Source organism: Panicum virgatum, chromosome 1N, assembly GCF_016808335.1.
Source record: "Panicum virgatum strain AP13 chromosome 1N, P.virgatum_v5, whole genome shotgun sequence".
NCBI lineage: Eukaryota > Viridiplantae > Streptophyta > Magnoliopsida > Poales > Poaceae > Panicum > Panicum virgatum.
The window spans coordinates 40,596,131-40,618,253 of record NC_053145.1 but is presented as its reverse complement, the minus strand read 5'-3'; the positions used below and the strand labels follow the sequence as shown (position 1 = coordinate 40,618,253).

The 22,123-nt window shown below is 45.9% G+C and overlaps 1 protein-coding gene across 1 annotated transcript; it reads left to right on the top strand.

The window, feature by feature from the left end:
• The first annotated feature begins 583 nt into the window (after positions 1-583).
• LOC120655839 lies at positions 584-2,922 on the top strand. Its single transcript, XM_039933799.1, has 6 exons — positions 584-1,039; positions 1,303-1,391; positions 1,492-1,824; positions 1,916-2,261; positions 2,354-2,438; positions 2,549-2,922. The coding sequence occupies exons 1-6, from the start codon at positions 948-950 to the stop codon at positions 2,738-2,740; spliced, it is 1,137 nt and encodes a 378-aa protein (XP_039789733.1). The 5' UTR covers positions 584-947; the 3' UTR covers positions 2,741-2,922.
• Positions 2,923-22,123: the final 19,201 nt, after the last annotated feature.

The window sequence follows — 22,123 nt, the reverse complement described above, 5'->3', positions numbered from 1 at the left end:
ACCGTGGGCTCTAGCTAGCATATCAATGTTTTATCTGTTAGTGTTGATCTCCACCAGTTGGCCCAACGGCCAACTGGGCCCTTGACTCGCGTCCTGATCGGGGATGCCCAGCCCAATAGACGGCTGGTGGGCCCCTGTCGTGCAACGCCATGTATATAGAGGAGGTGGGGACCACAGCACAGGGTATGGGGTTCACTGCCACCACTCACTGTTCCCACAACTCGATACCCTAATGCGATATAGAGGGGCGCTGCAGCGGCGGGAAGCCCATCGACGCCATCGGCGGTCTTCACTGCATCACCACTTCCACAACCATCGCCACCAAGCTGTCACCACGCCTCTGCGACCTCTTCTCCGACCACGTCGCCATCTCGTCAAACAGCGGCGCAATGGCAGGCAACGACGGCTACCAGAAAGTTTTCTCTCTGTAAAGCTACCTTTACCCCTTTCGATTTGCTTCTAGTGATCCAATAGTCCTAACATTATCAGTTAATTGGAATGGATAGTTTTGCGAGTTTTGAATTAATACTTTGAAAATAAAGTAGGCAGTGGATGGATATTTGTACGGAGACGGTCCAAAGTGCTGAGGAGAACATCAAAGAGATACATATCTTGATCAGTGAATCCAACACAAACAACTCATTCGCAAGTTTTAACTTCTGGCGCGGCAAGGTTCTGCAGTACAGAGTAAGACATCAAAAAATTCATAAAGGAGACAAGAATCTACAGGCATTAGCTATCACACGAAGCAAGCTAAAAGGCCGAGAGATTCTTAAAGACTTCGACAGGGCAAAGCGATTCTTTTACTCTCTCTAACCTTGCTTCTCTCAAAGACAAGTCCTTTTCGTGCCTTCGATCTCTTACTGTCTCTAACTTTCTCTCTCTCTATATATATTTATACTTGCAGGCAATTTGGTGGTGAACTGCAAAGCTTACCAATTAAGTTTATGAGTCTGGAGGAGTGCATTACACATACGAAGAGCTCTTGGTTGTTCAGAAATCGATCTTGCACCATGGATGGCGACATGAAACATCTGCGGTAGCTTTGCAAGAAACCTTTTTACAGTTTCATCTATTCGTTGCTCTATTTTTGCTGCTCAAATTGTAACCTTTACGGGTGTTTGATTTCTTCTCTTTCTATTCTTCTTGCATTAATTCTTCATAAGAGATTAATTATGATCCTCAAACTGGAGCTGCCATAAGATGTTATTTTCAATATCATAGTAATAGCATCGGCAGAAACCGTTCATCTTCTGTCGGAATCCACAACAATGTTTTGCAATACTGGTTTCTTCTCTCCAGGGTTAAGTTTTCTGGGGTGAGGCAGGAAGATCATGGTGGTGGCCACACTATACCAGTTCCATCTCAGCAAAGCACAAGTTTTGGTAGAGGTACGGTATAAAATAACTGATCGAGACATCTTATTGATGCTGAAGTGGTTGAAATCGTCGAGGAAGATGACTGATCCATTTTAGCGATGTTGTTGTCTAGGACTATTGAGTGATGCGGAGGAATACGATGCAGCGTATGCAGCCACGGTGGCAGCAGTGGCTTATGCTATTGCTGCACGAGAGGAGGAGAGGCTAGCGTCTCAAGAGAAGCCTATTGCAGAGAAGTTTGGAACCGAAGGGAAGACCATGGCGGATAAGGTAGCCTCTGGAAAGAAGCCTGCTTCACTTGGTGGTGAGTCTCGGATCACCCCGCAGTCCAAGTCACCACACAAGAGAGGTGAAAGCTTTAAAAGGCCTATTGAAGGCAGCCGATCTACCAAATGGTTTAGCGGGAAAGAGCCCATAGACGACGCCTACGATGACGAACAAGGAGGTATACGTATAACTCTTTTGTTTTGTTCTGACTTTATATAGCTGGAAAAAAATCGATCCACCAATAATGACACAATTTGAGTGAATTTCAGCTAATGTGTCGGTGCGGAGGCCGTTAAGACCGGCACAAAAGAAGCCAGAAGGTGTAGTCTCATCTGACGAAAAGGTAGCGGATAAGGTGTTGAATGATTCTGCCCCAAGCAAAAAGAAGGAAGCGAGTTTCGCCCGAAAAGGACCAGAAAAGAAAGGAAGCAGGAAATTTGAGCGAGATGAAGGGAATCAGATGCTGCCACCAACGGCAGCCACTACGGCCAAGCCAATGAGCTCATATTCCGGTAGAGAGAGTAGAGTTGCCACCCCTGGAATGGCCTTTTCCAGTGAGGCCGAAGTGATGGCAGACGCTTGGGAGAAGGAGAAGTTGGCCAAAATCAAGAAGCAGTAAGTGCTGACAAATTTTTGATGCTTACATCATTTGTTATAGTACTGGTTTCAAGACAACATTCAACTGGTCTGCCACCAATTCATGCTAGGTACAACGAGACCATGGACACTATTATCGAATGGGAGGCAGAGAAGAAGGCCAAGGCCAGGCGGCAAAAGGAACTGAAAGATGAGGTTAATTCACCACATAACTGCATAACATTCCGTTCCACTACATTAAATGAGGTTTCTGAAACATAACTTTGTAATATCAATAAATTGACCTAAGATATCACATGTTGCAGAGCGACTCGGAAAGGAAGCGCGCTAAGGCCCTGGAGGAGTACAACGAGGAGATGTCGAGGATCAACAAGGTGGTTACAGCGTCGAAGTTGACGGCGGAGGAGAAGAGGAGGAACGCGGAGATAAAGGTCAGGGACAAGGCACAAACGATACGGTCCACAGGGAAGCTTCCCAGGACATGTGGATGTTTCTGAAAACATATGCCACAGCTAGAGAACTCGACCCTAAATGATAATATAGTACAAGATATACGAGTTATTAATACTGTTCTGGCATTGAACTACTGCCCCTGGAGCCCATGTTTTTCATTCAACACAAGAAAGAGCTTGGACTGTTGCTTTCTGTTTTTGACAAACAGTAGACTTGATTCGCTTTTCATCTCCTTTTCAACTGCGACACGTATTTGTATTGGTCAATTCTAGTTGCCCTTTGAGCGTGACATAGTCAAGCAAATTGAGATCCCCAGGTTTATTGGCCAAGACCACCAAGAGTGCATTCACACCTCAACTTTTAGGCACTTCATTTACTTCATCAACCAAAACCAAACCTATTATTGTACCACTAAATCTTGGGGGAAAATATATCATGCATATGTGTAGAAATAGAAAAAACAAATCTTCTTCTCTCTGAGATCTAGTAAATAATTTACTTAGGAATGAGATTAAAATATTTAAATCTAGTCCGAATAATTACATAACCTTGTTCTGCTACTAAAATAGCACAACTTCATTCAAAAGTTTGAGGCAAATTGTACCTCAAATGGCGAACCCGCACCATGAAGATCTAGAGCTTGCTAGAGGCAAAAAGAGCTCTATTTGAGCCAAAAGACTAAGAAAAAGAGCTTAGAAAAGACAAGGAATTAGCATCAATTTATCTCCTAGAGCCCCCAACTCAAAGGAAATCAAGTTGAAAACTTTTCCTTTTTTTTTGGATTTTCGGGATGCTCCTCTCCCGAGCAAACAATGGGAGTTGGGAGGAGGAAGAAGGTGCCCAAATTTTTACAGTAATTTTAGGGCTGGGTGGGGACCCGAACCACTCCTGAAAATGCAATTTGTAGGGACGGTTCACCCTGACCCGCCCCTACAAATGGGTGTTGTTTTTAGGGCCGGGTCACCCTTCACCCACCCCTAAAAATGGCATTCATTTGTAGGGGAGGGTGGGGGTGAACCGTCCTTAGAAATAAATTTTTAGGGGCAGCTCAATTGCTATAGTAGGTCAGATCCATTTATAAAACGAGTGAAATTTTGGTCCACTCCTAAAAAAACGAGGCGTTACTATGAATCGTTTTTGAAGCAACGTGACTATGCTAAGAAATGTCAGCAAGTATTAAAGAGTTTTTCTATGACCTTCGGACCATAACCTTTGGCCGTGTTGAACCTCCGGAGGCTGGCTATCCCCAACATACCCTCATGTATAAGATGCTTCCATAGCTTTTTTTTCGCGACCGTGCCTGAGCACGTTTTTGTTTAAGAGGAAAAGAAAGCGATTAGAGTTGATTTCGGAGAAGTGAAATCAACTCAGAATAACAGACTCAGTAAGACGATTACATGGCAATCAGTTCGCGACCTGAAGACCTACCCAAAGCCGACATCACTGGCTCCAACCGATGGTACCCAGCCATAAACTAGGCACAGATCTCATCTATTATCCATCCTAGCGCCTTCGACACCGATCTAACCCTACGATGGAAATTTCTGTTGTTCCTCTCTTTCCAGAGCATCCAGACAATCAAAATGACCATGGAGACGAAACATGGCTGATCCACGTTCTGAATGCGCTTCCTGGCGGTAGCCCACCAAACGGCGAACTAGTGGTCCAGAACCGAAGGAGAAGCAGCTCCCCATCCCAACCTGCGTAGCTAATTGAACCAAAGATCCCTCGCAAAGGGGCACTGCACGAGCAGGTGGTAAATAGTCTCTATAGCTTGTGCGCATAAGGCACAAGAGTCATCATCCTGCAAACCATGTCTCTTCCTCCGGGCCGCTGTCCAGCATCTGTCATGTAGAACAAGCCAGATAAAAAACATACATTTGGCCGGCGCCCACGTCTTGCGAAGTAGACCCAATCCCTCAACCCGGATGCTGGCCGATAAAGGACTGATAGGCCGAGAAGGTGGAGAAGGTATTATCTGCAGTCCATTTCCAACAAAAGCGGTATGTACGCATCATGTCCCAGACACGCAAGTAATCAAGGAGGACCTATACAGTGAGTGCCCCTGAAATATCACTGATCTAGCTATCCTCATGTAAAGCTTGGTCAATAATCCTTACTTTCTGGACCCGGGGGCTTATCGCCACATAGAGGCAGGGGCGACCTCCGACATAGATTTGCCCTGCATCCATCGATCTTCCCAGAACAAGGCTTTGTGTCCATTTCCCAACTCAAAGTAGGTGGAGGCCTGGAACAAGGCAACCACCATAGGATCCTTCTCGTCATGCAATAACTGCTAGGGGCGATTGTCTTCGGTGCGTCTCAACCAAAGCCACTTCATGCATAAGGTGTCGCCAAAATGTTGCAAATCAGTGATTCCCAAGCCTCCCAGTTCCGGAGGACGACACACCTTGGCCATGCAAGGAGGCAGTGGCCCCCTTTGGCCGATTGGGCACCCCTCCAAAGAAATCCACGTCTGATGTTGTCGATGCATTTGATGGCCTAAGGCGAGAGGCTGACCACCAAGGCCATATGTGTGGGAATGGCCGATAGGGTGCACTTGACGAGGACAGTTCACCCAGCACGGTTGAGGAGCCCAAGCTTCCAAGCTGGTAGTTTACCTGCAATCTTATCAATCAGTGGCTACAACGCCCCCTTGGTGAGCCTCCTCAAACTGTTGATGCGAGATGATCACACACCAAGTCCAGGAGACCCGTACGCCAAGCCCGGACTACACTTGATTCGAACCAAGGCCTGCCAGTCAATTTGATCTGTAAATTGACAAGGAAACATCAAACAGTCAAATTCAAGAGTGTATCGGCTGGATTTCTGAATCACTTTTACGCGGCGTATCGGCAAGGCTCTGCCGATATAGAAAACGACAGCAGATTGGGTATAATAAGCGTGTAATAAAAGTGATCTACGCGGGATCGGCAATGGTCTGCTGATGCCGATAAGTAACTAGACGGCTAGATCTAGAGCCGACATGTGCTAGGTAACAGTGTACAAACCCACGAATGTGTGGATCTGGACAAAGCTAAGCTTGTAATCAATCTAATCGGCTTTACAAGGTTTGTCGTGATAAACAAGGAGCTTACAGCCGATTAAACAGATCACTAAGCCGGATAGTTTGTGAATGAATCTAAACGAGAAAACAGCGATGCACCCGAGATCAATGCTTAGATAATTTTGATAAATTTTGAATAGATCTGAACGAAGCCACAGCGATGCGCCCAGAAGCTAAAGCTCAGATTTACTCGGTAAACAAAAACTTACTAGCAAACCAAGTCGCTCGAATATGAGGCGTCCTTGATCAGCTTGAAAGAACTCGCAGAAAAGAAAAAAGATGGCGAAGTCGCCGACGAGAAAGTAAATTGCAAGTAGAGTAAATTTGTGTTTGTTGGATGTGTATCAATCTTTACAATAGCGGGGGGGCTCATATTTATACCCTACGCAAACACAATCCTAGCCGATTATTGCAAAGCACAATTCTATCATTAAGAAACCTACTTTAATAAACAAAAAACACCGCCTTCCAAATCGAGACCGTCTTGTATCAGACTTTGCCCATAAACGCTGAGACGCCTGATCGGTACCAAACCGTGACCGATCCCTTTCCTCCGTGCACCATCACTATTTTCAACCTGGCATCCTCTCCCTTCACCAATCCTTTGACACGTGCCAAAAAACGGTGTCAACACAAACCCAGCGGAATGCCAAGGTAGTCGATAGGAAAAGGATCAAGCTTGCTAGGAAAGTACTTGAGGAGCATTACTGTCACCTCGAGGCCACACAGTATCGGTGATTTCATGCATCTGGGTTCATTTGTTTTGAGGCCTGAAGCACGTGCGAAGATCTCAAGAATACACCTGGTGAGTATCAAGTCCTGCTGAATCGATTGGAGGAAGATCACAACATCATCCGCATACATGAAAGCTCTGTCCCTGATCTTGGGATGCAATGGTCTTAGGAGGAGCCTGGCATCAGCCAGATTGCTAAGGGCATTCAAGCCTTCCATCACCAGAACAAAGAGAAGCGGCGAGAGAGGGTTGCCTTGACGTAATCCCCTGGCATGACAAATTCGCCTACCAGGTGAACCATTTAGAATGACTTTTGTGCTTGCAGAGGATAGAATTAGAGAAATCAAATCAATCCACCTCCTAGAGAGGCCCAGGTGTTGTAGAAGACCCAGCAAGAAACGCCAATTCACCATGTCGAAAGCCTTCTTGTTCGTTGGGCTATCACCCAACTTAAGCCATAGGCGCGATTGGGCTCAACTCTGGCATGAGTTAGGCCGAAATCCATGAATGACTCTACATTCTTATTTTTTTGAATGGTCTCCAGAGGGGAGAGCATCCTCACCTAAATTGTATTCAAATGGTGTGCTAAGCCACAAATCAATGGCTTCATTTTTAAGGAAAATGAGACAAAACCCTAATGCTCGGTTAATTTTAGTAAAACTGGGCTAAAACCTTGTTGACCTACCTAGCTAAACTAGGTCTCATACAACACACCCTAGTACAAGGGTAAATTTATACCATAACCACATAACATCACTATGTCCTAGCACAAGGATAAAAATACGGCTATACCGTGAATAGCACAACCAAGCTAAGCACAAGCTCGAATTGTAGCACTACCGCTAGCACTGCACCATGCTCAAGTTCAAGATGCTCATCTCTGAGACAATGCCTCCAACGAGGACCTGGAGAAATTAGGCTACCAAAAAAATCCATGGTAGAGGTAGATTGGAGGTTCTTCGAAAATGCCTCCAGTGAGAGGAGTGACGTCTGAGGACGACACTGTCGCCGGCCTAAGCTTGAGCTAGACAGAGCTTTCGCTTAGAACCGCCGCCATGTACAACTATTGCCATGATTGCTGCCGAACTTAAATGAGGAGCAGCAAGACCATAGGGGCAGCGCAGATCCATAGCTGATTCAACCCCCACGTGGATCCATGAGAGGAGGCATCCATATGTCGGCTTCACGCAGTAGCCGCACAACTACGTCGGCTGCCACCCCACTGATCAGGCTCCACATGGGCCACACCGTCACACCTCGAGGTTGTTGCCGACCACTGGCGCTGGCACTGGTACTCGCCGCCGTTGTAGCCGATGTCGGTGTTTAGCTGCCAAGCCTTATTCGAGTAGTTTTACAAGAGAGGTAAGGTACATCCATGAGCTATCCCTTACTCTAGAACATTCTATGCCTATAAGCAGTCCCGCTGCCCCGGGTTTGACAACCCCAACATCAATGTCGGGGACGTGAACTTCGAGCTGAAATCAAGCCTCATTAACATGATGCAGGCTAGCCCATTCTGTGGCAAGCCAAATGAGGATGCAAATGCACAAGCCTTATCAACAGGTAAGGTACATCCGTGTGCTATCCCTTACTCTAGAACATTCTATGCCTATGAGCAGTCCCACTGCCCCCGGGTCTGACAAGCCCCCGAGCTCTTCATAGCCCAGTCCTGCAGGCATCAAGTACTTATAGAGGCATCTTTGAGTACTTCAAGTACAAAACATCCATCTGGTTGCTTCTAGGCCTTCATTTCAATAATTCAAGTAGTCTTCCAAGTATTTCTAGTTGCTCCGAGGCTATGAGGTGCTCATGCTCTGAAATCTAGATCATACATGGTGCACGAAGTACTCGCGCTCCATATGGAGTAGCCTCCGAGCCTTAGGTTAAATCGCAGAATCAGGCTAAGGGTTCTTCCTTTAATTTCCAAAAAAAATTGAAAAATAAATCTTAAATACCAGGTATCCCATAGCCCCTGAGCCTTAAATCTAAATCTCATATCTTGTGGGGAGCCCCCGAGCCAAGATTTAGAATTAAGGATCTAATTCGTGGCAACTGATTTTATTCTGAAAAATATCAGCGAGTAAAATCAGATCTAATAATTACACGATCTCTTTTTCGGAAAATATCCTTGAAAAATGATACAAATAGATATACAACACTAATTGTACACGTAAGATCTTAAGAAATAAAGCCGGGGATATCTGTACCTCTTTTATTCACGTGTGTATTCACTGTAGCAAGATTTTGTCCTTTTACACCCGTGATTGTTGCATCTATAGAGTCACAGGCTGAGTCCCAGTGATCCATCCGTGTCTATAAGTCGCAGACAAAGGTTCAGTCCAGAAACACACAACCAATAGAGTCATGGCTCTAAATTGGTGCTCTTAGTTAGAAAGCTCTTGTCCTCCCGATACCAGTAGACACATGACAGCAAAAGGTGCTAGAAGAGTACTTGCGAGTGATAAGGGTAGTCATAATCACCATAACCCACATCCATGGTCTTCCTGACGGGTCCATTCTGGGCATCATGCCCCTGCAACTACCCTGGACGGAGGTTCTCTGTGGACGGGTTGCCACTAGTTGTGTCATACTCTTGGGATTTCCAAGATGGAACTTCCCAAGAAATGGCATGTAGTCCTTGTTGCAACGTATTCAGGGAGAAGGAGAAAATCCTTTTTGAGATGCAAGAAAAGCTTGCGAGGGGCTTACTGTAACCTGCCTCCTTGCTCTTGAAACTTTTCTCCCAGAATATGAGTATCATTATTCCCGTAGTGGGAATAACAAGTTTTAAGCTTTGTAACGGCTTATGGCCGATGTAGCTGCAGCCATCCTCGTCCAGGAGGTCTAGGAGGTGTGCGTACAGATCCAAGCCGATGTAAACCTTGTAATAGGTACTCGAGATGTAATATCGAATAGTTTTATAGGGTCTAAGTATTTCCTTTTATCCAGAATGTAATTCCAGAAAAAACAAATATCAGAAAATCCCATTTTTACTGCAACCGGCAAACTAACTCTTAAACTTTGTGATATTTACCCTGTTGCCACCGCCACTTCTATTTAAGTGTACGGTAAATTAGGGTTTTACCATGCTGGCCGCCATTTTCCGCCTCCACTCGAGATTAGATCTGTTCTTACTCCTTCGCACTTGTGCTTCCAGATCTACTCTTTTTCTTGCACCTTCGCGTTCTTTGATTCTTGGTTAGGGTGGCCATTGTATGCGCGAGAAGCGTCCAGTAACATTTCGCATGGCGCCCAAGAAGTCGACCAAAGGAAAGGATGTGGAGCCCGAGCCCACCTGTGATGAAGGGTGGTTGCCAAGTAAGTGTACTGAGTCCAATTTGCAATCCCTTATTAAAGAGGGCCTTTTGCATTCTAGATCTGTGGTCCTGTGGCGTCCCGCTCTGGGCCATGATTGTCCGTATGAAAATAGAAGCGAAATCCTTGCTTTTGCTCCTTATTTTGAACGGGGATTGGGTCTTCCTTGCTCGAATTTCTTTTCTGGGCTTCTGTATTACTACAGAATCCAGTTGCATCATCTCACCCCCAATTCCTTCATCCATCTTTCTATCTGTGTGCATTTGTGCGAAGCTTTTCTAGGCATCCAGCCCCATTTTGAACTCTTCTGCCATCTCTTCCACCTCAAACCCCAACCTAACTCCAAAGAGCTGGTCGTAGTCGGGGGTCCGGGTATTCAACTTAGGCAGGGGATGGATAAGATCTATATCCCCTACATGCTATCAGGCAATGTGATCGACTGGAAGCAAAAGTGGTTTATATTGGCAACCACGGCAACACTCTTCCAGTGATTGCCCCAGGGCCCCCAATTATTAGGCCTGACTGGAAGAAGAAATCAATAGATGATAGCCAGATCTCAGATCTACTCGGGTGGATTGCGGATCTGAAGCATGACTAAAAAATTGGAAAGGTTGTAGTTTTTGATTGGATGAAGCGAAGAATCCAGCCTTCGCAAGACCGGGAAACCTTCGGTTTTGAATATCGGTGAACAAGGAATCCTTCGCGGTACTCGACTAAAGAGATTTCGAATGGAGAAGCTCTGCGTCGGGTACAACGACTACTTGTGAAGGTAGTGTTGGAAATATGCCTTAGATGCAATCATATTTCCTTGTATTCATGATTAATAAAGTGTTCATTGAATATCCATGGATGACAACTTGTATTGATTAAAGCTTATGTGAAGTATTTGTGAAACTCTTTACTTGTATGAATATTCTAAAATGTTCTTAGTCGGAGTGCATGTGAGGACACACATGAATATTAGACTAGCACATGTATTAGTTGATTGACTATCTTTCACAAGTCATGGACATGGGGATATAAAACTAATAATGTGGGCTCATGTGAGACATGAGACTGAACTGACCCAACACAAGATAATGACTTCTCATTACACAATATGTACCCTGTGTCCTAAGATCTGAGATCGTCGTATATACTCAAAATGTGAATCGACTTACTTAGGAGCCATCAAATACTACACCGTAACTGGGTAGTTATAAAGGTGGTTTTCGGGTTTGTCAAGAAGCATGCTGCGAGACATATTCGGTCAAGATGGGATTTGCCCCTCTCTACAAGAGAGAGATATTTCTAGGCCCCTCGAGCGATTCGGATCAGGAAATGCATGGCCATGCTGGGGTTAAATGTTAACCAAGGATTCCGAATCACAGGATCGAGAAAGTGTGATCGGCTTGAAGCTAGACCAAATATCGAGAGGCAAAGGGAACAACATGTATAAGATTGTGACGGCTCGATAGATATGATTCGTGCACGCATAGGAGTTAACACGTCTTGCTAGAGACCGCTATCAACTATTCGCGAGTAGGAGTGCTGTGACACTTCAGGTGTCTAACTTTTGGATCAAAGTTGAATGTGTGAACTTGGTATTTATTTTTGTGTGATATCTAAAAATATTCAGTACAAAGTAGGGGTATTTTGGTAATTACAAAAAAATTGCAAGTCCTTTGCAAAAGTTTGACTTAGGAAGTATTTTCAACTTAGTGAAGGGCTTTCTTGCAAATATGCTAATAATAATTATTTTGGTAGCATTGTTGCATTTTAGCCCAAAAATATAGTAATTTTTGCTATTAAAAGTATTTCTCCTTAATGGAATAAAGTTTATTTGAATCTTTGAAAATATCTTCAAATCCTTTGATCTAGTGAGAATTTGTATAACATGAAAGTTGTAGATCTTGAAAAATTGAACAACTTTCATGTTGGGCACTTTTTCATTTGAGCCCTAGATCAGTGGGAATTTTTAGTTTACAATTAAGCCCCTGAAGTTTTCACAAATTACAAACAAGTCCATCCAGTCGTCTTCTACCTCCAGCCTTCTCGGAGCCTTGGCGGCGCCACCTCAACACCGGTTTCCCAGCCCACCGGCTGCTCCCGCCGTCGATTAGCACGCCGATAAGCTTCTGTGGCTCCCCTAGTCCTAATCCTCTACTCGGAGGCACCTATCTCTCTCTCCCCGAGGCGCCACCACTCGCCGCCCCTATTTCTTCCCTTCCGGCAAGCTCGGTCACCCCCAGATTTGGCTCCCGAGTCGCCTCGCTGCCTCCACGCGTCGCGCAAGGACCCCCGCCGCCTCTAGCGCCGCCTTTGCTGGCCTCCATGCGCCGCGCCACGCCGCCCGCGAGCTGCTCTGCTCGCCACCTCGCCGGCCGCCCATGGAGAAGCCCGCGCCGTCTCCAACTTCGCCTCTCCTCGACCGAGTTCATCTCCTGGGCCTCCTTTCTCGCTTATCCTCCTATCTGGAGCCTATAAATAGCACGGACCGGTACCTATCACCGGCCATCCACCGCCGCACCTCCTTCTTCTACTCCGGCGACCTCTGTCTGCCGCCGACCCACCACCACAGACCTCCTCCGACCATCCTAACCCCTTAGTTAGCTTCACTGTGACCCCGTGAAGATATCCCCCCACTTCCCACCGTTGATCCCTTGCCGGAGCACCCTCGTCGCAGTTCTTCCCCGCTGCCGAGCTCTGCGCCATCGCCGACGAGCTTCCTCCGGTCACCCCGCGCCTCCTCCGACCCATCTATCAGGTGCACCTTGAAGCCCTGAAGCTCCCTGACCACTCACCCCTCGCCGCCGGCGACCCTCCTGGCTAGAACACGGCCAACCCCCTCCCCCGCTCTGTCTTTTCTCCAGCCAAGGACCCGATTGTAAGGTTTTAAAACTATCCAGGGTCCTTTCTGCAAGAATTTAGATCCTTTTCAAAGTGAACTTTGAAAATTCATAGGAAATTATAGAAAAATCAGAAAAATGCAAAAGTAATTTTGTTATTTTTCTAGTGAGTAGCTCTACATGATGATGCTATGAGTTTAATTTGAAACTTTGTGTAGTTGGTTTTAAAAATAGGATTAGGAAATAGCTCTTTTTAGCTTTATTCCATGTTCTAAATTTGCTTTTCTTATGAGCTTTGACCCATGTACGTTTTGAAACATGTTTAACTTTTGTGTAATAATTCTAGATCCATTAGTGGATTCTAGTTTGTTCTTTTCAAAATTTTCTTTTCTGTGATATTGGTATCTTTAAATATTTATTAAATCCTTTCTGTGGTCAATTTTAAAAACCCTTTTCCATGATATCTTGTGTAGCTAGAGTACATGATATGTATAATCTGAGTTGTTTGATTGATCGAGTTTACAACTTTGTCGTGAAGGAAAGCTATACTCAAGTATAGTACCTTACTATTTTCCAACTATTGCATTTCATACAGAGATCAACCCATTAGCAGACGGAATGTACGAGTTTATTCAGGAACCAGACGAGGATATTTCTAAAGCTCATGCTAATATTGTTGAACTAACTGAAGCTCCGAACTCCGATTCGGAAGAATCAAAGTCTACTGACCCCATAGACACCAATATAGGCAAGACCCGATGCATAATCCTATTATTTCAGAATTATACAATTCAGTACATTTTACTTGTGCATTTAAGTTATTGGAGTTGAATGAAAACTTAGATGCATAATTCTAGGTACCTATTGACTGAACACTAGAACTGAGTCCGTTTAGATACTTTGCTAATAGGATCGGTAAAAGTTGAGTGATTGCCTGTCACTCACGAGATTTATAGGAGTTGATTGTTTACTTTCTTGCAATCACTATAAGGACCATGGACGGATTTGGTTACAAGCTTCAGAATGGAAATCTGTCTGTGTTGATAAATTACTAAGGCCGCAGTGTGTAGTAGCGGTGGTTAAGCATTTGAAAGTACTAGCCACATGCCATAAATATGGTACGCGGTAAGCCTAGTAACTGATTGGCTCGGCAAGTGGACATACCTTCCACTCTCTCTTAGAGATAGGAAGTTTTTGTTAAATAATGTTGCAACACCGCGAGTACAAAGATGTGGTGGTTCTCTGTAGTCGGGGAGAGCGGCCCTGATCCATGAACCAGAATGAGAAGTAAATGGTTGCTTGGGAGTGACTCAACAGTACTCCAAGCGTGTGTGCTATGTTGATCCTTGCAAGGTTGGAATTCGATTCAGAATCATCCGCTTCTCACGAAGATTGAGAGTGATTAATCCCTTTGCTACATAGAGTAAGAAGAGGAACAAGATTGATTCTAAATATGGTTGAATGGAAATAATTCTTCTACCATGTTTGAATAGATAGATGCACACCTAGAATGGTTAATACACCTAGAATTTGAAAGCTAAAATTTGAAATTAAGGACATACTCTTTGTGGCTTTTCAGCAAAAGAAAACCCAGAACCTTTCTAAGCTTAGCATGTCTAAATGAAGGGTTACTCTGTACCCTTAGTCGGATCAGTATTGCTGAGTATTAGTATACTTAGTTTTGTTAGTGACTCTGTTTTCAGGAATGACTTTGGAAGATCCCAACACTAGTCTGACTTGGCCTAGTGTTTTACCTTCTGGCTGGTCTATGGAATGGGAACCAACTACGACCAGCAATGACTTGAAAGAATAATGCCATACTCGGGCTTACTATGGCATCTACCCTACGTTTGTATAGAGTTTTGTTTAAATTTCCGCCGTAGAACTACTAAAGTAAGCATAGCTTACTTTTATTTCTTACCTTTTGAATAATCTAGCTTCAAAACTCTGTTGTAAGTTACACCTCTTATCTATGTGATGTAAAATATTGTGAAATGTTGTATCTCCATCTCGCCTTCGTGCGGGACATATACTTGTGTTTTCGATCGGATATTTAGTGGTTATATTGGGATGTTACCCGACAGACCAAGGATTATACCGATTAAAGTGTGCTTAGATATTTAGTGCACTTGATCTGGTGTAATTCAAAGTGGTTCTGCCACAAGTACTCAGCCATATCTATTCACAAGTGAGCCCATAGGGTCACACACTTAAGGGCCAGAAGCCTAATGAGGATGAGATCCGAATTGGGCTAGGCTTAGATGCACTAATGGACCTCATCAGGCCATGAGAATGGGCACCCAAAGTGGTGCCCGTAGGAGCCCAACTATGGTGCCCAATGTGGGGCCCACTAAGGCCCACCAAAGGGGGCGCCACCTGGGCTATAAAAGGAGTACCAAGGGGGGCGCCCTATCCCACCTGCAAACCCTAATTTGGGCGCCCACCCCTTCCTCCTGCTGCTCCTTCTCGTGCATCAGCTAGTTCGTTCTCGCGGATCTAGCAATCTGGAATGCGAAGCTTCTTCCCATAGGTGTGGACTTCATGGAGGAGCTGCGCCTGCTGCACAAAGACGAGCCGTTTGTGAGGTAGTTCATGCAACTGCACTGCTGGCATCCATCTGCACTACACCGACGCACTACAGAAGTTCCGCAACTGCGCGTCTAGTGGTAATTATGTGATCTACTACAGCAGTGTTCCTTGGTTTTTGTGGTAGAAAAATTTTGTTTTTGCTACCCTATATCCCTACAGGGTAGAGCCTGTGCCCCACCTACCCGATACCTTTTTGGTGTTGAATCCTCCAAGACAGGTATGTACAAAGCAGTCGACTTGTATTTCGAGTACTTTGTTTTTTGCAGATGGTAAATATCTGATAGCATCTCTTTTGGTCAGGAGGATGTGGATGTATATGGAAGCAGCCCTCCTTTGCCAGGCATTTTTGTCCTTTCCATCTTCTTCCAAGCACTCATGCACCGCCAAAACCAGATCCTGAAGATTCTCTAACTATGGAAAGCTATATAGATAGTTTTGATAGCGAGTTTGGTCGTGCAGAAGCTGGAGGTTCAACTGGAGAGGAGGAAAGTAGGGACCAGAGCCCCAGCCCGAGCGAGAGTATTAGGGCTGATAATCCAAAGGGGCTTCGTTCCGCTGCACGTAAGGGCCGGGCCTCATCACAGCCTGGCGACACCAGGTAAGCCAGTTTATGTTATACTTGACTACTTTCTGGGTTTCATCGAGTTGCTTTTTACCATCTGGTTTCATTTTTTGAAGTCTGGCGGACAAGGTGCCATGAATGATAGCATCTGGGGATGATACTGGGGTGGGAATGAAAGTCCCCTCCACCCCAGTGGACCCTTCAAGGGGGACAAAAACTGCTCCGCCGAAGAAAAATACTTCGGCGGGTAGTTCCAAGGATGGTGCCACCACCCAGGTCGAGAAGGGTGCTGAAACTGGCAAAGCGCTAATCCTCGAGCCTCTCCCCAAGTTAACGGTGCCACGGAAGCTCCAGTAAAGAAGTCCACCGTGTAAGTATTTCCATACTTGTTGCTTACTAATATTTTTGGCTTTATGTCGAGTACTTATGCTTTAACATTATCTTGTAGTAAGGCAAGCCTGGGACCTGGGGGTTCTGGTAGCGATACGTCCACAGCCCCCAAGCCCCCAAATAATGTTCCCGCGGATGTCCCTGATGTGGACGCTCGATCTGCGGAGGAGATGGCGGATTCCATGCTTCTGGACTCGCCGTTACCCGATGAGGAGGAGGACCAGAGGCAGCCGGAGGAGATCCCTACAGGTGATCCCATTGTGCCTCCTCCTCCCAATTTGGATTTTCTTCCGTTCACTCGGCCTTTTTACTCGAAGGATCTTTCCCTAGGTCTTTATCATCAAGAGGATCCTGTGGGGAAAATTGCAGCTATGCCACATATTGAGGCGTCCCTGGTGGTGGGGGAGAATACCTCCATCGTTGCTTCGGGGAGCACCCCACCACCGGTAGATAGGATTAAGCTTGTACAAGAAAGCATAGACCTTGTGCAGGTCCGAGTATCTGAGTGCCAGAAGCTTCTAGCATTAAGTAATCGTATGGTCGAGTACTTAGTTTTATAGGTCGAGTAGTTAGTTACTGATATTTGCTTAATGACTCCAGGAGATTGCATAGCAGGGGAGCAGCAAGCCCCATGACTACTCGGAGCTACTCGCTCTTAGAGAACGAGGGTCCAAGCTCATAGCCAAAAAGGCTGATTTAGCGGAGAAACATAAGAAAAGCTCCAAGGAGAAGAAAGGTCAGTATTTGCTTTTGTCGAGTAGTCGACTGGTTATTATGCATTCAATACTTATAAGATTTTGCCAACCAAATACGCAGCACTCCAAAAATCGTTAAAGATTCAGGAGAGCATGGTACTTGATTTAAAGATTCTTATGTACCGTCGCACATATGAAATTGAAAAGCTGCAAAAGATAAAGGCGGACTCTGACAAGCAACTGCTCTAGATGCTGCAACAAGTGAAGGGCTTGTCAGATTCCAACACTGCGTTGCGACAAGAACTCGACGAGTTGAAGGTCGCAGCCCAAGTTGTTGTGGACATGGTGGATATAGCCGAGGAAGATGCAGAGTCGCCACTAACCCTGGTGGAAAAAGGACAGAGAGTTTCCCAGGGTGTCATGAAGTATATCTCGGCGACTACCCGTCAGTACGTGTCACATGTACTCGGGTTGGTCAAATCCTACTGGCCACACTCGATCCTAGCTCCACTTGGCGAAGGTATGAATCCCAACTATGAGGATAGCCAGCTCGAGGAGTACCTTAGAGAAGGCTCGCCAGTAGCAGATAGGATCGTTAGCAGTTTGGAGCAGTGAGCCTTGATTCTAAACTTTTTATAATATTCTGATGTAAGATGTTGTAATGGGCCTTTGAGCCAGAAATACTCTTGTATTGTACAAATTGAAATTGTTTTTGTACTGAGTATTTGTTGATGTTTTAAGGAGTAAATTTCCTTAGTGACCGAGTAGTACTTGTATGTCTCTGGGCAAGTACTTTAAGTCTGGCCACAGCGTGCCTACTTGATTTAGTAACAGAAGTAGGATATCTATTTCTTGAATGAACGTAATGTACTCTCGCTCATCTTTTGAGCGAAGATGGAGCAAAGATTTTAGTTTTACTCGAGAGTTCCGTCGAGAAAGTTGTTCTATATAAGAACTGAAGGAGCTTCGTATTGGTATTTCTTAACATTCACAGATAAGATCCGCAAGCACATGGAAAATACTGTTGTAGCACTTCACCTGGAGAGTATTCAGGGTATCGTATTTTCTCAGGGAATGGAGGTGTAACGATCTTCTAGCTAGTGTACCCTTGAAGAACAAGAGGTAGGAGAGCTTTGGGTAGTGTGGTTTATCTAAAGATAAGGATCCAGGTTAGGTAACCTTAGACTTTCACTCATTCACTTCGAGCACCGGTCTGACCAAGGTACTGTTAGGGACCTCTGGCTTGTAGCTTTACACTGTACTCGGACAGGGGGAGTGCACTAACCATGAAGCAGCTTCATAACAGACCGACGGGTCTGTCACCACCACGGTCTACCCTGCAATACTGTGCAGTACGAGGCAAACAAAGACAATCTATGGCCTAGACACCACGTCTAATCCTTCAATTATTACTCAAGCGGTGTACAGGGTTACCCGTATTTATCAGGGGCCCTCTACCAGAATATATGTTACAAGAATGTACGATGAACCCGTAAACGAATGAATAACTTAAGAATACTTAACCAAAAACTTACCAAAACACGAACTCCAGATACTTACTCAAGAGAATTGTATCCGTCGAGGTACAAGTCAAAGAGAGACCGACAAGTCCGGCTCTTCTCCGATCCTCCTCCTCGCACACTCCCTACTCTAATGATACAAGTGGAATTCCTACCACTACTTCTCCAAGTTGTGTTGAATGTGAATGGAATGCCTTGAGAGGGGTGAGTGGAGGCTCTTTTATAGCTTGGAGAGGTCTGTTCCCACCATCTCTTTACATGGAAATGTTGATAATTGCCTTTGAGAGGATAAGGGAGAATTATCGGCCAAGACGCATCTGGACTGGTGCCTGTCCAGGTTCGGCCGAACGACAGGTTCGGCCGGCCCCACTCTACCACCTTTGGCCGGGTGACTGACAGGTGGGTCGGGGTCTTGTATGTCGATTTGCTCTGACGAATGGTCCCTTCTTGTAAGTGTGACGCAGGATTGGATTTTCTGTGCATTTGTGTTGCATCTTGTGTAATTTTTTGTCTTATTCCGCGTATGGGTGCCTACAGATCAAGAATCACCAAAACTCATGGAATTGGTTATATTTAAGCCCTACATCTATGTTTGGTGATTAAATATTATGAAAAGATGTAGGAGTTGATAGTTTTATTTCTGACTTAAGGACAGTCAACACTTCATAGTGCTATCCAATTAGGATTGAACCTCGCAAGATTAACCAAGTGGGAAAAGCACTAAGAAGTTTTCTGACCAGGCCGTAGCCTAAGATGAGTTTTCTTTAGAGGAAAGATTTTTATAGTTATCCGGTTAGGATTAAACCTCCTAAGGTTAACCGAGTGAGAAAAACTATAAGGAATTTTTGTGCTTAAGCTGTGGCTTAAGATCTATTCGAGGGAATGAGTAGAGCGTCCTATTTAAGGACTGGAGTAATCTCCAAAGTTGACCGGTTAGGATGAACCTCGTTATGTTACCCAAGTGAGAAAAACTTTTTTTTGGATATCCAAAAACCTACTTGAGCCAGTGAGCAGGGTGTCCTATTTGAGGACTGGAGTAACCTTCGAAGTTGACCGGTTAGGATGAATCTCGTCAGGTTACCCAAGTGGGAAAAACTTTTGGAGATATCCAAGACCTACTCGAGCCAGCGAGTAGGGTGTCCTACTTGAGGACTAGAGTAACCTTCAAAGTTAACTGGTTAGGATGAAACTCGTCAGGTTATCCAAGCGGGAAAAACTTTTGGAGATATCCAAGACCTACTCGAGCCAGCGAGTATGGTGTCCTACTTGAGGACTAGAGTAACCTCCAAAGTTGACCGGTTAGGATGAACCTCGTCAGGTTACCCAAGTGGGAATTTTTTTTGGAGATATCCAAGACCTACTCGAGCCAGCGAGTAGGATGTCCTACTTGAGGACTAGAGTAATCCCTAAAGTTGACTGGTTAGGATGAACCTCGTCCGGTTACCCAAGTGGGAAAAACTTTTGGAGATATTCAAGACCTACTCGAGCCGGCGAGTAGGGTGTCCTACTTGAGGACTGGAGTAACCTCCAAAGTTGACCGGTTAGGATGAACCTCGTCAGGTTACCCAAGTGGGTAAAACTTTTGGAGATCTCCTGGCTAGGTCGTAACTTAGAAACTACTCGATCATTATCCCAAGTCCTTTTCAGGGAGATAGGGAACTCGAAGTAGTTTAGGGGGAGGGTATAAGTCATGGTTGACAGAGAGCTAAGTAGTCGATTTAGACAGAAATCAACTTATTTAAAATTGTCGCAATTACAAGCCTTGTAAAATGACAGACTCTGACTCGTAACACCTACGCCTTGCCCATAGTGATATGCACTTGTGCAATGGTTTGCATGACTAAATAAGAAATATTTAGGAATCGTTCTAATCAACTAGGTAGTCGACTAGACTCTTGGCAGAGTATTCTTCAGTGGAGGTGCTCTGAGGGCTTTACGGAGTGAGTTGCACTAGAAGATTGCATGAGAGCTTTTTGGATGCAGGAAGAACTTGCGTTGAAGCGTCTTGTTGATCTTGTCTCCTCCAATAGGCGCATCTGCACGGTGCTGATTACTGGACTTGCCCTGAAAATCAGCGTTCACATTGTTGCGCTTCTTGGAAGATCCTGGACAACTTTCTGGAATGTGGTAGTTAGAAGAAGGGCTATAAGCCTCAATTTCCTCACGCTCCTTTTTTCTTGAGATGATCACATTACGCGCATCACACCCAACGTTGATCACGTTGCGGAGATCACTGTTGAAATAGTCGTAGTTGTCCCCCTGCTGCTCTTGGCAACAATCAGTGACACGCTGGTGCCTAAACGCCCCCTTTTGGTTGCGGACACGGCGGCGCTCGTAGAGATCCTCTGTCACAGGCTCGTCTTCCAGCTGAATGGTAATCGTTACGACTGGTGGAGCTAAGGGCGGTTATTGCTTGATGATGGTCTTAACTTTGGTGATCGCCGTGGGAGTAGTTTCCATATTGTAGGAGAGGTACTCGTCGTAATCATCAGAGTTGTAGTCGTCGAAGTTGAGGCGCTCCATCGAATCATCATCTGGTTCATGGAGCTCGGAGATGCATACCATGAGGATTTCATGATAGAGATGCTCGACGTCTTGGTCTTCTTTGCTGTCCGGCGGGTCTAACAGTGTAACACCCTAATTTAAATTTCAGCATTTAGTAATAAATTTAATTGGCTTTATTTAATTTTCTAAGGTTTTATATGTTCAGTCTTGCATTTAGTCTAATTTTGTTTCACAAGTAATTAAATTTTTTCTAGGTTTAAACTTGTTGTTGCGTTCATTAATGGTGCATGGTCTTATTTTGTTTGAATGCATAGGAGTTTGAATTCTTTTGAATTCAAAATAGATTTGAGTTAGTTTGAAATAGGAAAGGAGAAAGGAAATAGGAAAAACAGAAAACCCAATCAGCCCAAACCCAGAAGCCACCCAGCCCAGCCGGCCCAACCTTTCCACGCGGGCCCAGCTCCCCTCTTTCCTTTTCCCGGGCCCAGCCGCGACCTCCTTCCCTCACCCCGCTTCGGCCCGGCCCAGCTCGCTCCTCCCCTTCCCGTGTGGCCCGCTTCCCCGCTCGGCAGCTTAGCCCGAGCCGGCCCAGCGACAGCGCATCCCAGCTTGCCGCTTGCGCGTTGCTCGTTTCCCCTTCCTCGTCCCGCTGTCACGCCGGATCCGCTTGTCGGCGCCTTGTTTCCCCAGCGCCGCGTCGTCCGCTCTCCCGCTGACCGATCGGACCCACGCGTCAGCTCCGTCTCCCCCGCCTCCGCGCAGCGCAGCAACGGCCTCCGCAATCCCCGCTGGGAACTCCTGCCCGACCCGCACGCCGAGATCCCGGCCTCTCTCCTTTAAACGCCCGACCTCCCTCTGCGCACCCACCTTTCCCCTCTGCAGCCCCAACGCCGAGACCCAGAGACCCCCCGCCACAGCTCCGCCACGCTGAGGCCCCTGCGCCACCGTGAACCCACCGCCCCGCTGCGCCGCGGCCCCGGCGAGCTACCGCAAGAGCTCCGCCTGGAGTCCGGGAGCATCTCCGAGCCCGTAGCTGCCAACCTCGACCCCTGCACGCCGGGAATCGCTGCAGAAGAGGGACGTCGACCACCTCTGCGCCACCACGATTTTGTCCCTACGCCGCCGCTCGTTGACGTCTACACTCAGCCACAACTTCACGGGGTGGTAAGGAACCTCGCCGGCCCTTTTCCCCCTTTCCTTAGTGCCCTGGCATTCCTGCACTC

Excerpts from the sequence above, each read along its gene's own strand:
- LOC120655839 (XM_039933799.1), top strand. The coding sequence starts at position 948 with ATGAGTCTGGAGGAGTGCATTACACATACGAAGAGCTCTTGGTTGTTC. Across the intron at positions 1,825-1,915 it reads CTACGATGACGAACAAGGAG|CTAATGTGTCGGTGCGGAGG; the intron begins GTATACGTATAA and ends AGTGAATTTCAG. Across the intron at positions 2,262-2,353 it reads TTGGCCAAAATCAAGAAGCA|GTACAACGAGACCATGGACA; the intron begins GTAAGTGCTGAC and ends AATTCATGCTAG.